The following is a 17847-nucleotide window of genomic DNA, read 5'->3' on the forward strand; positions in this document are numbered from 1 at the left end:
ATAGCAGGGAAATTTCTTGAGAAAACGCAGCAGCTCTGTGAAAGATCGAGGAAATCAATCCCCTGAGTCGCACTACTTGACATGAAGCAATTGAAAGCGGAGAACGGCGTCCAGCGCATACAGGGTGAACGCCGACGTCACTGGCCTCGGCCTCTGCGCCTTCCATGTCCGCCAGGGACTTGCACCCTCACGGAAAAGTCGATAGCATCGTACGCCGGCGGAGGCATTTCGTACACGCTGTCAGTCTCCGTGACATGGTCAACATGTGGATACGACGCGCGCACACGCCCAGCGTCTACGTGCACACCGCCTCCATCCATAGCGCCGCGAGAATGGGAATATGCGTGCTCAATCTGCGGTGGTGGCTGCGGCAGCGGGTGCGGCCGGGGCGGGTCAGCAGAAGACGTCAAGGCCAGTGACCTCATCGCCGGCGCAAGGTCACGCTGTGCCCGTCCACATCCCGCCTCTGAGACGCCGTTCAGGCTATCCCCATGTCCGTACTCCATCGAGAGCTTCGGCGGGACAGGCAGCGGGACGTGTTGTGGAGGGGGAAGAGCCGGTGGTATCATCCGCATCGACCGTAAACTACGCCTCACCGGTGCCCTCGACCCGCTCACAGTGGCCTCTGCCTGAGCAGCGGCGCTCCAAGCGTTCAAACCTGCGTAGGACGCAGAGGTGTGCAGAGGGCGGTGAGCAGAGGGACCGGATTTCGCCCGGAACAGCTCAGGTATCTGCGGCTGGCCCTGCGATGTAATAGCACGTTGGTCCTGCGATATGGGAGGCGTCGGTAGCCGCCTGGGCTTGCGTACCGAAGTCGTGCGGGATGAGGAAGATGGGCGGGGAAAGGAGTCGTAAGCGAATGGATGCGAAGACATTGTCGATGGTCTCGGATTGACTGATGCATACTCGAGAGCAGTAGCAGACGGGGCCGTGGCGGGAGGCGGCGAGGTGTAATCCCGCGGCTGGGGCGGCATTGGCGTGGAGGTGCTGGCAAAATAACTGGGACTAGGTTCAGGGTTTGCGACACGGAATCGAACCTGTGGTGGCGCAGATGGAGTGGGAGGAACAGTAGCAGCGTTCGGAACGGACACGTCAGCCGGCGTCGGTCCGGCCTGCCTCTCACTCTCTTGTATTGGTTCCTTCACTGTAGACGACAGAGCTTCTGCGCTCGCCGGACGACGGCTTCCTGACGAAGACGACTGCGTAGACGGCGTTGTAGGCGTCGTGATCTGCTCACTGCCGCCCGATGCACTACTCGCAGGCCATGAATGGTGCGATCCCCGGACGAAGGAACTTCCAGCACTCGAAAATGGCGTCGTAGGACTGGATATCGGTGTTTCACCTTGCGGCCTCGTATTTTGAACCGGTCGATCATTCTCCCTAGCCGGGTATGACTCTGGATGGAGGATCCTCAGCCATTTTTGCACTGTACGCGAACTCGAACCAGGCAAAGGCGCGTTCGCTGGCCGGTCAAGCCATTCCTGCGTTGTTGTCGTCAAGAGGAGGGCGGTGGCAACTAGGTAGTCGATGAGTAGAAACGGTATGCCGGCAAAATTCTGTTGACTGCGCGCCAGGTCTGGGGAGATGAGAGTTTCGTAGATCCGCAGACGTGGCGAAGCGGAAAGCACTGCAGCGTCAAGCACGGCGATCGGGCCCTTGATCCCGGCAGTGTTGCACTGGGAAAGGAAAGGTGAGCAGAGCGTTCTGACAGATGGAAGCCCTCGCAACATTCGATATGACGAGACAACAAGCCCCCTGGCGTGCCAGTACCCCTGGCCCCAACATTCACGCAATCATGTCCGTGAACCGATCGTGACGCCGAGACATGTTGATCTCCGGAGCCTAACTCACATGGTCAGTAGGCAACCAGGCATTTCGCGCGGTAACAATCAGGTTGCGAGTCCACGAGGCAATAGAAACAGGTACGAAAGCAACACTTACAACATAGCAACTGCCGGGTACAAGCCTCCATTTGAGACTGTGAGGGAAGTGAGGCAGATTGAACTTGCGGCTCCTGCAGATAGATCGCTGTTGAGTGGAAAACCGATGAGAGATTGCTGCCTACTCACGCAAAAGCACCAAGCGTCCCAACTTTCAAGAAATCCTCCACTTCCCTCCAGCTCCCGCTTCCCATCTGCACGCTCTTACCTGATCGAATCTTGCCCTTCCCTGTCATAGACACGTTTGGAGGCCACTGGATCGTGGCGGCCTTACCCGCCTCTCCTGCCTTGGTGTCCAGGCGGTATATTTGAGTCAGATCCGCCATAGTCTGGATGATATACAGTGGCTCTTTTGTGCACATATCGCGGATGACTGTGTCCAGGAAGGATGGTCCGCTCAGTCTGAGCGTGAGGATCGGGATCTGTTCCGTAGGAGAACTGGGCGCGGTCATGCTGCGCGAGCGCAAGGGCGTAGGAGCGGGCTTTTCGCCCTCGCGCACGGGACTAGATCCGAAATCGAGGAGGCGTTGCACGGGGCCAGGGAGGGAGAAGGAGGGTGGTCTGCACGGAGCCGTGCCGGTGTTCGGACTGGCGGCGTTGGACGTCGATGCGGACGAGTTGGCTGGTCGGGTGTTGGGGGATAAGTCGAGAGGAAACGGGGTGATCTCCCCCTTCGCCATTGTACGTTTGGCCGGCGCTGGGAATTGTTCGCGCTAGAGATGAGCGCCCTACTAAAACAGCAGTCCTGCTGCTACACGCTTACATAAAATCATAATCTGAGCGGGGGATCTGCATTCACATCATACCTGCGGACAACGTATTTGACTCAAAAGGTGACGCACCTGTTCCGAGCGGCGAATGACGCTGTTCAGATGCCACCTACCAGACAACTCAGCGCAGCAACTGCCGAAACCAGGTTCCTGAGTTAGGTTACGAGGAAAGGATACGTATCAGCACCCGTCCTGGCCGGCGACACGCGCTGCTCTTCCCACAGTGAATTCTGCTGAGAGCATGTGGTCGAGATGCGCGCACTTGCAACCGAGCGAAACCGAGCGATCTGGCGAGCGCTCCCGTCGCCGACTCGCAATTGCTGGCTGGCGCCCGTGGCGGCCCGTCGCGCCCACTATCTCCCACGTGATCGTCGCCTGATTTGGCCACCCGTTTTGGCCACTGCTGAGGGCGCGTCTTTTCTCTTTCCACCACCACCCACTCGCTCTGTTGCGCTTCCATCGTCTCTGGCAAACTAATTATTAGCGGCAATGTCTACCGAAGCTACCTCCTCCAGCGGGTAAGTGGTCTGATGCGCTCGTCTAGACCCTGGTTGACGTCTATTCCTTAGTTCCGCCACTGCGCAAAAAGTGAGCGCGCAATCCGCCAATGGCACAATTGCCGATAAAGGCAAAGGAAAGTTTGTTCATGAAGATCCCGTGGACGACGACGATGAGGACGACGACGAGGAAGAGGAAGAGGACGATGACGACGACATGGAGGTGCGCTTGCGCTTTGTCTGTTCATGCCTTCGACGCGTCCTGACGCGCTATCTTCGCAGGAGGACGACCTCGGCGAAATAGACCCTTCGGCAATCATTGGGTCGCGCCGCACACGTGGTGTACGCGTCGATTATACGTCACAGGCAGCGCTCGCGAAAGCAGGTCTCAAGCCGGAGGGCGCGGACGATGACGAAGGCGAGGACTCTTTCGTCGCCAAGGACGAGGACATGCAGGATGACTAGCGCCTTGCATAACACGCTCCCCAGGGTAATGTCCGCCTAATGCCACCAAGTGGGCGCCCAAAAATGAGTCGATGAAGGGCGAAAGAAGTGTATCCTTATCACCGTTGCGTGTTGTCTATTTCTGTATCTGCTCCCCTCATATCCCGTAGGGTATATTCCAGATACCCATCGTATTGCGCGACGCGCCTTATCCTACTTATAACCTGAATGACAGTAATTGTTTTTAGTTTGACGTACTTAACGCCCCCATCGTGGTACCAGGCTTTCTGAGCATGGGCATATTGGTGGCGCGAGAACGCAGCTTCCCACAGTCCAAGGCTCCTCAGGTTGGTCAACTCGTTTACCTCAGCCACCACACCAAACCTGCCTTGCGCGGCAATCTGAGACGCGGACTCATCGAGTTCAAGCTGCAAGCGACGGCCGCTTCTGTCTCTTCTGCCGACAAGGCGTTTTGACCAGGTCGGAGGTTTTCTCGCTCCGGCCCACTCCCCGGAATGTGACGTCTCGCATAGGCTGTACCATGTATGTATTCAACCCGCACCCGTCACCATTTCACTTACGATGATACGAGCACAGTGAGGCTCGGCGCGCCGTCTCCCACAGTCTGGTGGGCGTCCCGGTCAAGCAAGGCTAGGCTCATCTCAAACATACGCCGACACTCGTCGGACGTGAGTGCATTTGGACGTGATCAGCACGCATTTCTGCATCTGCGCTTCGCGAGAGCTTGGCGAAGTCCTAGTACTCGCCGCGTATGGAAAGCCATTGCCGTTGGTCTTTCCGCCGGGAACGCTCCGCCCGCGCTCGAGCGTCAATCAGCCTCATCTGTCAACGAGATGGTTGCTGACCACCGTACGCGTGATGAATATGAAAAGACCAATTCATCCATCAACGAATTCCTCGCTGAAATGCATGGATTGAACAAGAAGAATGGTCACCGCGTCAAATTGGATGATGTAACCCATCCAATTCTCGAGCTGTACGCAACCGTCGCGTTAAATTTTCATCTCGGGGCCTTCGCGACGAGGGTATTGATAGCGAGCTGTAGGGTCCAAATATTCAAAAACCGCCTTTGTAATGACGGGGAGTCGAATGGTTGCAAAGACTAACAAGTATCAGACTCGAGCACCCATATCACCCGCAAAGATACTATTCATGCCTCGTACCTATACCAAAGACTACAACTATTGACAGCATCGTACACTGAACTGCACTCCACCGCACGCGTACGCGCGCTCACCACCCACCACACACGCGGTTCATCGACCCCGAAGGGGAGAACAGCGTAGTAAGTAAGAGGGAGACTGCAACGAACGGCGCACAACAGGGCACAGAAGTACGTACTGAGAAAGAAAGGCTGTGGCACGGGAACGAAGCGGATGACGTATCGGTAGTGGGAGGAGAAAAAAGATGTAACACGAAGGTAACTAGAGTATAGTGACTGAGACTGGTCCGATAGATATACAAGAAACCCATGAAAACAAGAGAGCCCAACGCGTTCGAAAAGGCGAAGAAACATTAGGTGATGAGTGAATTTCGAGCTGAAGCGAGGCCGCTCAAAACGCGCCGACCTCTTGACCAAGCGGCGCATCGAGAACACCAGCCAAATCCCACCCGCCGACATCAAGGTCGAGCGCGGACGGGAAATCCACCGCATTCACACTCGTTTCCGCGCCCGCGTCAGACTGGACATTAGGAAGCATGTCCAGTAATCTCTGCATCTCCACCTGGGCCTCCTCCCAGCCTACAGCTTCCAACGTCGGCGTCACCACCGACGACGGTGCCCCGGCGGCCGACGTCGACATGGCCGATAGAGAACTATGTAGGGCTTCGGTGGGACCTGTGGTCGGCAGCTGACTGGCAAGGTTTGGGAGGGTGCTGTCAGGAAGAGAGGCCGATGGCAGGGTGGGGGAGGGAGCGAGAATTTCCCGGAGGAGGTCTTCCATGACCACCTCATCCATGGCTGAACAAGGCGGCTCTTCACCGGAAAGGATATTTGAGGTGGGATAGGATGAGGAATCAGGACCGTCGGGCCCAAAGTGGAGTTGGAGGAAGTTGAAGTCTGACGAGAAATCTGGCTCACCCGCTGCAGGGACACCGATGATGAACGAGGGGCATCGGTGGTCGCCACCCGTGCTAGGTGGCGAGTGGGCACAGAATCATCGTCAGTATTGTGGGATAGTTGCGGAGTGCTGGGATCCGACGGTGTGGGTGTCATAGGGTAGGTGGGTGATGTGGGGACTAGGTCTGAAAACGCAGTAGTCATAGGCTGTGATGACGAGGGAGATGACGATGATGGTGAAGTGTTGGAGGAAGAGGACGATGCTGGAGCGGAGGGTATACTGTTAAGCGGAAGACCGGAGGCAGCGAGAGCCTTGAGGACGGCTTCCCAACCCGTTTCAAGCGTCTTGATTCTCTCCCGTAGCTCCTCGTTCTCCTTCTCCCTCGTTCTCTCTCGTGCGCGTTGCTCTTCAGTTGTCCTGTCTCCCTCGGAGTGGCGAAGCCCGATAAGGCCCATGCCTGCACGGAGCTGCCGGTTCTCCTCCTCCAGTTCAGCAACGCGGCGCTCAAGGTAAGAGAACTGTGCCTTGCGCCGGTCGCGCGAGTTCTGCGCTGCGATACGATTGCGATGTGCGCGCGCCTCCTTCCGCTCTTCAGGAGTAATCTCAGAGCGGGACCGCTTACGTGGCGGGCCAGCGACCGGTGAGTCAGAAGAGGATGGTGCTGGCGATGGAGACGACTCGGCAGGAGAAGAAGGGTCAAGGTCGCTGTCTGCTGTTCGCTTCATGCTTGCAACGGGGGGTACGTGGAGGAGGGAGGGGGCAAAGGAATGACAAGTCTTGTACGAAGAGAGCCTACTGCGGTTGGGGCGCAGGACGTACGTGGTAGTCGTAAGGAAGTCGCATGCCACGTCGCTTGCCACGTATACCGCTTTGTTGCCCCTTGTTTGGCCGTTTCAGACGCCTCATTCTGGCGCTTCCGCAAATTTCTTGCTTTTCGTTTCTGTCGCGCCCCGCGTCGGAAGGCCTCTGGTGAGTTCGTCGTTCTCTTTGATCTCGATGATGCCTTTTCTTCGGAATCTCTTCAAGGAGTATACCTCTTGTGCTTAACAGGACGGGCGGGCTCCAGATCTTGACACTTCTGATTCTGCATTGATCTCTGATCACATGTGCACCATGCTGACTTATCGTAATTTGCGTCAGGCAGTCGCGTTCACCATGGGATGGCGGAAAGAAGATTAGGAGGAGTGCGCGCGGAGGAAGCATTTCACGGATACCCATGTAACGTAGTGGGCATTAGCGGGCGCTTGTGCTGCGAGTACATGTTGCCTGGGTATTGCCTGTTTCAATGATTCTATTCGCGCGACTGCCGTTTTGGATCGGAATCGATATACTAAACTACCATGACAGGCGAGCCGGCGACGAGGAGAGACTGGAGAGAATGCAGCCACAGCGCAGGTACCCTCGTGCGCTTAGCATGTGAACGCCAGCCCAGTGTCAGAGTTAACTATGTATCAAATACAAATATTTGATGCCATGCGCCGATCCGCATGCGATTGAGCATATAGTTAAACGTGTATGCATATTTTGACTGAGAAAGCATTGAAAGCGCGAACGTGAAAGAGAGATACCTGTTGATTGAACTGTGGCCCAACTCGGAGACCCGACTAGGAAGGTGGACCAACAAATACACAATCGCCAAGCGCCCGCGCGGCCTTCCGTGCGCATACCACCACCTGCTCCAGATCATTTCCGTTGCCGCCGTCTCTGCAATTATTGTAATCTGGAGGGCAATTCTCACCTCTGGATGCCTTCTCATGCTACATGAGCGCGCGTTGCGACATCTTGGCTCAGTTGGGATATACAACCTACGCGTAGGGCTCGGAACAGCACAGGCAGAACCAGGCATTTCATTGTTTGAGACCGGCATACAATAATAGTGTGGTATCGAAAGTAGTTTTAGTGCCTAGTAAGTCAAAAGAAGTTCAGAGTAACAGTAATGCCCGCTAAATTCTATGTTTTCCTCCAGGTGTTTGCACCTCGCGTCCAGTAAAACTGACGTCGGTTTTACGTTACGGTGAACATTCCTGTAATGCGCTATATGACAATATTGTTTTCAGTGAAATACTCCGTTTTGACGACTTATATCCAAATTACACCAAATGGATCGTGATACCCCTTCTGCTTCATTGTCAGCTGGACCTATCCCGGGAAGCCAGGCATACATACCAACTCTACTTTCAACTATACATGCTACCCATCCTTCTCTTCCTGTCGATACCGTCGTGCTCCAAACAATTCTCCTCTGCTTGATTGCTCGCATACCGAAGCCCCTTCCCAGTGTTTCTCGTTATGACGTTCATGGTGTAGAAATCGAGGGAGGCAAGACCGCCAGGACGGGAAGCCTGGCGAGTTCAGGCGATGCGGCTACTTGCGCGAATTTGCTATTACGTACAAGCGAAGAAGATGTCATACTTTTGGCACACATTGTGAGCCTGGTGAGTGAGGCTGCCGAATCCAGTCTATCACGTACTCACAATTCCTCTCACGCACACGCTGCTCCTATGCCGGCCCTCGTTCTATAATCTATATGATTTGATTTGCGCTTCATCGCAGATATTGACACAAGTCTTCGGCATTCCGACGCATAGACACAGGGTCCCGCTCAAAGCTGATCGCAGTCGTTCGCCAAAGCCGAAATCATACTCCAGTTATAGAGATACGACTTCCTCGGTCGAGGCCTCTCTTCGTGCTCTCTTTTTTCGGCGACCATCGCCCCTGTCTCCGGTGCGGACGAGTGCGGATATTACACCACGGACAGACAGTCGCACTCCAATATCATCCTCGCACAGTACCCGGCGTTCACTCTCACAAACACCACGACCTTCTCCTCTCCGCCTTTCCTACTTTTCTGACCGAGAACCGTCGAATGACGGGAGCACTCAACATTTCGATGACTTTTCACTGGCATCGTCCAGACGTCCGTTCACGTCTCTGTCGAGCAATACTCCGCATTCCACTCTTCGCTCGCGCCGTGGAAATACAGAGCGAGACCGCGAACCGCTCTCCCTGAATCTAAATATGACCGGCTTTTCGTCACCGGAAGAAGTGTTAACTCCAACACCCATGTCTATTATAGGGAGTAGAAGGCAACCCTTCGACATCAATGCCGCCGCGGAGTTGTTGGAGGAAGAAGTGCGTCCGCCGCTATTGGTGTTGCCGAAAGCTGTGGTTGTCACGGGTTTGGAACATCTAGGACTTGCAGAGCAAAGAGCGTTGCTGCAGGTTCTGTCAGATAGGCAACTGGTACTCGAAGGAGATGATGGCGGTACATGGGACTTGCCAGATGACTTTCTTATGGTTTATGTGTGCAAAGCGGACATGAGAGAGCGTCCTTCTCCCTTACGCGGCCTTGTGAGTATCAATCTATCTGATGTAAGATCCCCACAATCAATTCATTTTATCTGTAGCTGGACCAATTCGCGATGAGCGCAGACATCACTCTCACGCCTTCCACTCACCAAGCGTATGCCGCATTTCGTGGCATGCCGGGGGCGCCCGCAAGCGCATCACCAAACATTGCATCGCGTTCTCTTCCTACTCACGTGGAACACCAACCCACGTCCCCGCTGCGGTCGCAACCCGCCCGACAATTCTCGCTTCCGACCACCATCCCCTCACAAACCACGAACTCGATGCCGATAGTTTCTACCGATGACCTGGACCTCCTCCGTGCACTTGCAAGTCCAACGCCCATGCCCAAGGCTTACGCGCATACATTCATGCACCCGTCGCTCAGCATGTACATCCGCGATCTCTTCTCGGCGACCCGTCATCACCCCGTGCTGGACGGGACACTGCTCACGCGGCGAGCGCATGAAGCTGCAGAGGCGTTCGCCCGTGCGTTCCGCGTCTTAGCAGGAGATTCAGTAGGCGCCGAGCTAGTTCAAGCTGCCGGTTCTGTGGGCTTCGAGGTACCTACGAGCAGCGCAGGGATGACCACGGAGAGTGCGAGTGCATTCACAGGCGCGAGTTCAAGCTCGGAATGGGGTAAGGATGTCAACGGTGTTGATTGGGTGGACAAGACGTCCAAAGATGACGTGGGAGACACAAGTGACAGTCAAGAAGAAGGCGCAGTCAGAGTCAACCTGCCATTTAGCTCATCAGAGCTCGCAGATTCTGCACCGTTCGTCAGTGATATCTCTCAAACTCCAGCCGAGTCAGCGGAGACCTGGGATGTGTCGGAAGTGGACGTCGCGAGGGTGTTCCCGCGCGTCGTCTCCCACCGCTTGAGAGTGAGGGATGGTCCTGACGACGAGTTAACGGGCAGCGTGATGTTCCCCGCGGTTGACATCCTCCCGGAGGGTTTCGATGACACTGTGGGAGGTGAGGGGAAAAGAGACCGGAAGACGGTGAAGGAAGTGTTGGTAGAGATTCTGGCTGATGTTTGATGCCATCCTTTCCTGCGAAAGTCAATCGTAGACTCTCCGCTGCGAGCACCTGTAACAGGTATTGCAGTGGAACAGATTTTCCTCCCCAGCCAGCACTTGGTTCATAACCTGGTATCCTTATACCCGCGCGGATTTGAAGAAGTTGTCTTGGTATTGAGTTCCTCGCTCATGACAAGGCACTCTTCTTAGAAGACAGATAACTGATAGCACAGCTCATACGATAATTCTTTGGTGATTTGGAACCCATAATGACGGCTGTGAAATGCTGTTGAACTGCTCGTCACGATGGTACGCTCTCAGCGGAATCGCTTGGGCGTGTGTTGTTGGAGCAACGTGTGGAAATTCACTATGACGAATGTACATCATATCCTTGACAAGCCTGATGCTAGTGACTCTGACGATAGAGTCCCATTTACATCCATGCCGATCACGCAGGCTTATAGTATGATCTTGAGACGATACTAATGCTGTTGAACGTCGCGACAGTCTCATATTCGCATTATTGATGGAAACTGGCTTTGAATATCGCCTTTATTCTGCCTTATATTCTAATACATGCCCGTTCATGTCCATGAGTCCAATCCGATAGCAATACAAAAGAATGTGAATCAAATGCTGAACGACTCTCTCGGGATGTGCTCACCGTCATCCATTTACTGCATCACCACAGGCAATGGCCACTCTCCGCCTGACTTCAATCTTGAGTCTTGCATTCTTGAAAAATAAAAAAGAGGGATAAGTATGGTGAGTTCACCGAACAGTTCATTCATCATTTGCTTACAGTTATCCGGTCATCATATCGTTAGTGGCAACGGCCACTCTTTGCCCACCTCGGCTGTTCGTCTTGCGATCATCTTGAGGTAGTGCGCTCTGAATCGTGATGCCGACACACCACGTTGAACGAGCAATCATAGAGGGACATTCAAGGTCAGTATGAGCCGAGCGTGATTGACCAATCAAGGGACCAGATCACCAACTTTGAGGCGCGTCTTGTACTCAACTAGGTGTTATCCGAAGTATCTCGAGGGATCGCAGGTCTAAAAGTGATCCAACAAACATCGCGGTAAGCTATGCATTACGGCCCTCTACGCTGAAAATAGACTCACCGGCTACGAGAGCTCGTTCTCACGCCTGTCTGGCTTGAGATGTTCGCAACGCTGAACTCCCCAATATGTAGATAGCGATCAAAAGACCATCTCATCCGACGGTGTGCCGCGGTTTCGTGAGAACACTCTAGCCTTGCACATGCGATATGCGCGCTCTCAGACTTGAGCACAGCGAGTACGGCGGAGGAAAATGGTCATAAGACTCCTGGACCCGAGAAACAAGGGAGACGAGACCATGGATTCTCGCATTGTTGAATCTCACGGGGCGACAGATGCAATCAGGATTCCTTCTACATAGCATGTGCACTTTCACGGCTCATATTTCGGAAGAGAGGGATAGTTCATGGATAGTAGAGAACCAACGAGATGATGGCGAGCCATGCAGGTCATCGCGCGGGCGTGAGAGTTGTCGTTGTTTTCAAAGTTCGGGAGTTTGACGTTGGGCATGTGTGAGGGACAAAGGAGAGGCACCGTGCTATGGTAACATCTCAACAATCAGAAGGCATCGTCGACGTGGAAGGGGAATAGATACGTAGTAAATTGGGCATTGTGAACGGGATGTGGACGTCCAGGGACGTCCGCGAGCGATGTGCGATCTTGAGCGCAACCTCGCGTGGCTTTCTCGCGCTTGACCTAACTTGGACAAGCGCGGCGACCTCCGCAACCCTCACCCCGCCTTCAGATGTCTCCTCGCTGCCCGGGGCTTCTTTTGCTTTGTCTCGAATATTGTCTAAGCATCTCCAGAAACTGGATTTACAATGTTTGCATTATCCATGATTTTCTCTCTGCTGTATCTGTAGCTGCCGAGCTCGTCGAATTCTGCCGGCGGACTTTACGGTTCAAATTTTCTAGGAGCGTGTCCGACGACTCTTCCGCTCCCTTTGAGGATTTCCGGACATGGGGCTCTGCTGTTGTATGAGCGAAAAATAGCGTGGTGAAGAAACATTCTTTGCGGGGGAGGCGGTTGCTTCAAGGAACATGGCTGTTGATCGCATGCGCAACGGTGCACGCTGTTCGCTTTGTCAACCTCGCTGACGTTGGAAGAGAACATCCCCATGCTTCTTTTGCCGTCCTGGATGTTCTCTGCACATTGCGGAACGTGAATGGTGGGCGACATCGTCGTGCACCGACGGGATTAATGAAGGTACGCCCAATACATCGTGCATCATTGTTTCGCTTTTGCTATGCATGCCATTGGTCTTCTCTCCAAAGAGCGACGTAAGCCGCTGATATACTCTGTGCCCGGACGCACGGCCGCTAGAAATGGTGTTTCGTTTGTTCTGGATTGCACTGCATGTCCTCCATATGCAATGCCTCTGGCACTCGTGATGTTTCGACGTATCTGTTGCATTGAAACCTATTTCTTGTGCCATGGCTTTGCAAGGTCGGAAACGTTTCTTGACAGCCTTCTTTTCGTCGAGTGGTGCTCCATTTGATGTGGCGCGCAGACCCTCCGTGCTTTGCTCTCACATCCTGTCATCATATATATCGACATGCCTTGACATTGGGAGATAAATCGTGCCGTTGCATATTGTGTCCATGGAGAGGGCCACTCGCTGATGGGCGTCTTGGTACTGGCGCGCCTTGTGACGTGACTTCGTGACAGTCACAGCTGTGTCGGTGATTGTTGTCGCTGTCCCGCGGCGCGGCGGAGAGCAGTGATTGAAGCACATTTAATGGTCTCTGAAGCAGATACGGCATCAGTCCAATAAGTGATGGAAAGCTCACGACAGTGTATGTTGTTCTCAATCGGTGCTGTGTGATCCCGAAGTGATTTCAGAGGCCGTTAAGCTTTAAGCTTTTATGGTTTGACAATCCTTCTACAGTACGCTACGAGGGACGTTCGTTCGCATACCATATGCCGATGGTGCCCTCAGAGTGGGTTGTGCTGTACCAGGGTTTGTTCCAGAGACTGTAGAGACGTGTCACCGCGGCTTACAGGATATTCATTCTTCATCAATGACAATCATGTTACGTGAACTTCTTCTACCTTCACAGCCCTAATGGCTCATCTCGTATAGCCTGGTGTGCAGTTGATGCTCTTGTTCATTCTGTTACATTCCGAGGCAAGAGACAGGTAGAGAGAGGGGTAGGACCGCTATGCATTGTTCTTGGAAGCGTTTATGGGAGGATCGCGGAGGTAAACCGAGAGCAGCGCGTCGCGGCCACGGGATTTGAATATATCGTTTCAACGGGTTCATCCTACCCAAATGTAGGCCGTCTTCGCCGCTTCACGCGATTTTCTGCAGCCGACCGGTTGGTGCGCAATAAAATGGACCCCCTTCGAGGCTGACGATGCTTTCTCTCTCATTCTCCCCAATTGTGCTACTCACAACCCGCTAGGTGAACTCCCCGTATCGTGCTGAGGCGTGAGTCGTCGCGCAACGGTACATCGCGTTCGAGCGGATATCCCGAGTTGCTTTCTTGCTACGTTCCTTCGATGATGATGCCCGACTCAGCTAGTTCTTTTCTACGGCTGCCCAGCTACCGTTCAAGCTACCGACATAGGTATCACCCTTACTCAATGTCAAGACGCTCGCGCCTTCTCAGAGTACGTCCCGCTGCTCTGCCACCACGCAGCAATTAATGAAAGCTGTCTGTAGGCTCAGGCCGATCTCCAGGAGGGTAGCAGGTATGCATTGGGTGATCCTCCAGCAGTGGTTTTGGTGAGTTTAGATCGAAAATAAAAGGAGCTGAGATGGATTGACGGCCGGTTGCCAGGGCCCTATCCGCGGTGCTGGAGAAGGTCCCGATGACGATGTCTTGCCCTTGGATTTGGATGCTACGTGCGGACCTGAAATTGACCTGATGGAACGCCGGGACAGGTCCACAATCGTCTCGCCGCGAAAGCTTATCGCGGTCGTGATTGATGTGAGCCTCTGTTTCGTCTTCTTGCGCCTTGTGCAGCCCTTTGAACACCTTCAACACAGTCTATTGTGCTTGCGGTCGAACAGATGGCCCAGATGGCCCAACAGACACGCGCTGTCGTAAGCTGGATATGGGGCTCCAGACTTGCGCTCATCGAGTAAGCGTGCTGTCGCTCGGCGCGGCTTGGAAGGGGCTGGTCTAAACGCCGCCGTTCGACTGATTGCAATCCGATCACTCCCACTATCATTCTCTTCGCGCACGTCGTGCTTCGTAGCTTGGTTCCTTGTATTGACAACTCCAAAACGCAGCAGAATGCTGCTGTTGTGTAAGATCGCCGTCTGCTGACATATCTTCACTTGCTTTCATTCATTTTCTTCTTTAGTCTTCATGACCGGTACGTTGGTTCTGATACGATTTGCTCGTCGCATTGTGCAAATTCGTTCTGTATAGCGTTGTAGCTCTTGTTCGGTCTATCCATCCTGATCGTAACGTGCGCATTGGGCTTGAACTTCGCGTCCTCCGCTTCGGACCTCTTCCCTTTTGCATGTCTGCCATTATGGTGGTGATTCCTGCTGTGTTTCTTTGCGTGCTGATGCCAGAGTGTCGATCTCTTCGTTCACTCAATCACACATCTTGAGCTTCACGCAGTTATTTCAGTGCATTGAAAGCAACTAATCTTGCACTTGCTCATGGGATCGAGTAGAGTCGGATGAGTTCTTGTCCTTCTCGTTCCAATGCAGACTCCCATATTATCTTCTCATTTCAAAAGCAAGTGATGTATATGTCTGTCGTCGAATTATTTCTGTATATACTGGAACAGCGGATGACACTCCACGCCACTGAAAGTCCAACTTGAAGGATGGCAGCCATCGCACAGAATGCATTCCACTGTGATCGACTGGTAAGTTGCACTAAGCACGGTCTTCGCTGCCATAAATTAGTATGGCAACTCACATTTCAACTACTCCTCGCTGGAGATACGCCATTCACGCCGCCTCGTGCAAGACAGAGAGCCGGCGGTAGGGCCAAACATGCCGCACTGTGTCTTCGAGTGTCCTTCGAGTGGCACACGCCTAGCCACGCAAGAAGTAGCGACCTGCTAGCCGAGAGAAGTTCAGGAAGCAGAAGAGCCGGACACTGCCGTTATTCCTGCCGCGCGAGAGAGCAACTGGAGATCGCAGCAAAATTGGCATTGGATGTAGTCTGAGCAAATTGAGGACAAGCAAGAATGTTGAGGAATATACGGCAATAAAGCCACCGGGTCGGTCTGGTGAAGAGCCCTCTGCGCATCGCGGGAGAAAGATAGGCGCTCGCAAATTCGAGCAACCCGGCACCCGGGAGTCGAACGCGACGCGTTGACGCACGTGACTGAATTGATAGAGTCACGAGATCACATACTAGAACAGATCGGACTCAGGCTTCATGCAGTAGCACTCCTGTAAGAAACTAATTGCCACTCTGATATTACATCTTATTATGACTGCAAGCAGTATGGGCGGAGGGCATGCTGTTCAGTGTTGAGAAAAGAAATTGAGAGATGCTTAACCGTGTACCCAAATTTCGGGTAAATGGGCCACATCTCGAGATTGTCGGAGTGTCAACAGTGGTTCTGGCCCGGCGGCAACTGCGAGCGGAATGTGAATTTCAATGAACAACGGTTGCGCCACCACGTGACAAACGCGAACACGAGGCTGACCGTGGCTCTGCGTCTCAGATCTCGACTCTCGAGCTATAAAGCATCGAATCCCTCGTGCCTATCGCCCTCATCTCCTCCACCATCATCTGTGCCTCCCTCGACGCGTCACGCTCCACTTGTCATCGACCTCCTGACTTTCGTTCATGATCTTTGCTTCTAGTCTTCGACAGTTGCAAGATCGAAGCGTCGACGCGTTCAGGTTTCGAATACTCTTCATTCGTTCCCAATGCATCTCGCCCCCAATGCATCTCGCCTATACCGACGTTCGACTGTCTTGCGTCCTTTGCGCGCCACAAGCTGGAATCCAAGCATTGGCCAGGTTGAAACTGTATTATTCCTGGGCAATAGCCGATCAAGACGTAGTAGAGGGCGCACTGTGGCGCCGCGTTTTACGGGCTCCGTTGTCTGCCTTCGCCGATCTAGGCTTGTTATTTTTTTTTCGCTCGTTGATATATGCGTGACTCACGGTCCTCATCGACGTCGGCCGTGATGAAATGACGCTCGTTTGCTTATCCGGTGCTTACAGCTTAAGCTGAGTGTCAGCGTTATGTGGATCTATGGAGCCAATCTTGGTGAATATCTTATGCGGCGACCTGGCCTGGCTCTAGCGATGTCCCCAACTACTCCGGCACATGTCCTTAATGCTCGACTGGAAGCGTCATGGACAGCTATCCTCAATGGAGGTCTGGAGTCCTCTTCGATTTAGGGTTTATCATCCGCAGATTCGATAGATCAACGTGGTGCGCTGTTGACTCTTTCCCACGTGTGGTCATCCTCTAAGCCTGGCTTGAATACGCAAGTATGACAGTCGCACGAGTGCAAACGTCCTCACAGCCTCTGGCGCCAGCTATGGTGGTGACTCCCTGCACGAAAGTCTCAATTGTGCGAATAAAATTGGACTGCAACGCTGGCCGACTCTGGCGATGTTGACAGAATAACCTTCGGTTTACCCGCGGACGAGGCGTTGCAGGCGCAAGATAAGGATAGTGGGAGGAGGACAAGGCACAAGACGGCAAGCTGAAGACCCACGTTGCATGATCTCGGCCGGCCAGATTTCAAGACGCCACGGCAAGGCTTGACATAGCGAGATTGAAACGCAAGAGACAGAACGGGAAGCGGAGGGCCGGATCCAAAGTTCAATCCGCAAAAGTCAAAACAGCGAAAGTTCAGTATTTAGGATGCAAGATGAGATGCGCAAGACAAGATTCAGGACACAAGATGAGAGGTGAAAGGCCAGTTTCCGGAGCACAATCGTTAATGCCAAAGGGGCACAATAGCAAAATATAAGAACCAAGACAAAGACGGCAGGGATGGACGCACATGATGGTCAAAAACCAAAATAGGAAGGTAAAGAATCAAGGCTCAAGACGGCAAGCATGAATGTAGGCGACAATAAGGCTGCAGGAAGAGCGCAAGCGGGTATGCGCAAGATGGACAAGACCGAAGGTTGCAGTATACAAGGCGGCAAAGGTCAAGCGGCAAGGTCCAGGGCGCAAGACAGGCAAGTCGCGCAAGGGAAGGGGAGGAGGGTGAGATGCAATGTATCAAATGTCAAAGACAGCAAGGTCGAGGACACAAGATGAGGAGATTCAGGACGCAAAGTTTCAAGGTTTTAGGCGCAACAGGAGGGAATAGTCACACTCAAGACGTGCCAAGGCGCAAGAGGAAAATGGTGCGAGTGATCGCAATGACAAAATTCAGGTTCAAGGCGGCAATGCTAAACACGACAAGGCGGGACGGAGAGGCCCAAATCCGAGATTGAAAATCGAAAGGCTCTAGGGGAAAGAAACATGACAACTAAGGTCCAAGGGGCAAATCGGAAAACTTAAAGTGCGAAGTGGAAGAAGGTGCACAGACGGAAGATGCGAAAGAACGTCTCATGGCCGTGGGAGCAAGATCCAGGTCCAGGATACAGAACGAAGTTGGGGAGACCCAAGGTGCACGAAGGTGTTCATGATATACGCTGAGGCGAAGAACTAGGGGTCCAGTGAGAAGTGTATCCGTGGGAACGCTGAGTTTCAACATACCGCCGCCACCGCCACAACGCGACCACGCGA

The 17847-nt window shown here is 53.5% G+C and overlaps 5 protein-coding genes across 5 annotated transcripts; 3 read left to right on the forward strand and 2 right to left on the reverse strand.

Annotated features, from left to right (window-relative positions):
• Positions 1 to 137: 137 nt before the first annotated feature.
• On the reverse strand, positions 138 to 2620 carry LAESUDRAFT_755480 (uncharacterized protein; the record flags this gene model as incomplete). The annotated part of the gene is made up of 3 exons (XM_040912027.1): positions 138 to 1676; positions 1942 to 2014; positions 2070 to 2620. The coding sequence occupies 3 exons, from the start codon at positions 2618 to 2620 to the stop codon at positions 138 to 140; spliced, it is 2163 nt and encodes a 720-aa protein (XP_040768556.1).
• A 579-nt stretch (positions 2621 to 3199) lies between these two features.
• LAESUDRAFT_734581 (uncharacterized protein) lies at positions 3200 to 3672 on the forward strand (the record flags this gene model as incomplete). Its single annotated transcript, XM_040910523.1, has 3 exons — positions 3200 to 3228; positions 3280 to 3430; positions 3490 to 3672. The coding sequence occupies 3 exons, from the start codon at positions 3200 to 3202 to the stop codon at positions 3670 to 3672; spliced, it is 363 nt and encodes a 120-aa protein (XP_040768557.1).
• Positions 3673 to 5225: 1553 nt separating this feature from the next.
• LAESUDRAFT_711263 (uncharacterized protein) lies at positions 5226 to 6457 on the reverse strand (the record flags this gene model as incomplete). The annotated part of the gene is made up of 2 exons (XM_040906820.1): positions 5226 to 5755; positions 5779 to 6457. The coding sequence occupies 2 exons, from the start codon at positions 6455 to 6457 to the stop codon at positions 5226 to 5228; spliced, it is 1209 nt and encodes a 402-aa protein (XP_040768558.1).
• A 937-nt stretch (positions 6458 to 7394) lies between these two features.
• LAESUDRAFT_809714 (uncharacterized protein) lies at positions 7395 to 10618 on the forward strand. Its single transcript, XM_040914159.1, has 4 exons — positions 7395 to 7638; positions 7699 to 8167; positions 8286 to 9083; positions 9140 to 10618. The coding sequence occupies exons 2-4, from the start codon at positions 7832 to 7834 to the stop codon at positions 10118 to 10120; spliced, it is 2115 nt and encodes a 704-aa protein (XP_040768559.1). The 5' UTR covers positions 7395 to 7638; positions 7699 to 7831; the 3' UTR covers positions 10121 to 10618.
• Positions 10619 to 13750: 3132 nt separating this feature from the next.
• LAESUDRAFT_755484 (uncharacterized protein) lies at positions 13751 to 14255 on the forward strand (the record flags this gene model as incomplete). Its single annotated transcript, XM_040912028.1, has 4 exons — positions 13751 to 13777; positions 13830 to 13892; positions 13948 to 14097; positions 14157 to 14255. 4 exons carry the CDS (start codon positions 13751 to 13753, stop codon positions 14253 to 14255), a joined length of 339 nt encoding a protein of 112 aa, XP_040768560.1.
• Between the last annotated feature and the right edge of the window lie 3592 nt (positions 14256 to 17847).

The sequence above is a fragment of the Laetiporus sulphureus genome (genome assembly GCF_001632365.1).
Source record: "Laetiporus sulphureus 93-53 unplaced genomic scaffold LAESUscaffold_4, whole genome shotgun sequence".
Taxonomy (NCBI): domain Eukaryota; kingdom Fungi; phylum Basidiomycota; class Agaricomycetes; order Polyporales; family Laetiporaceae; genus Laetiporus; species Laetiporus sulphureus.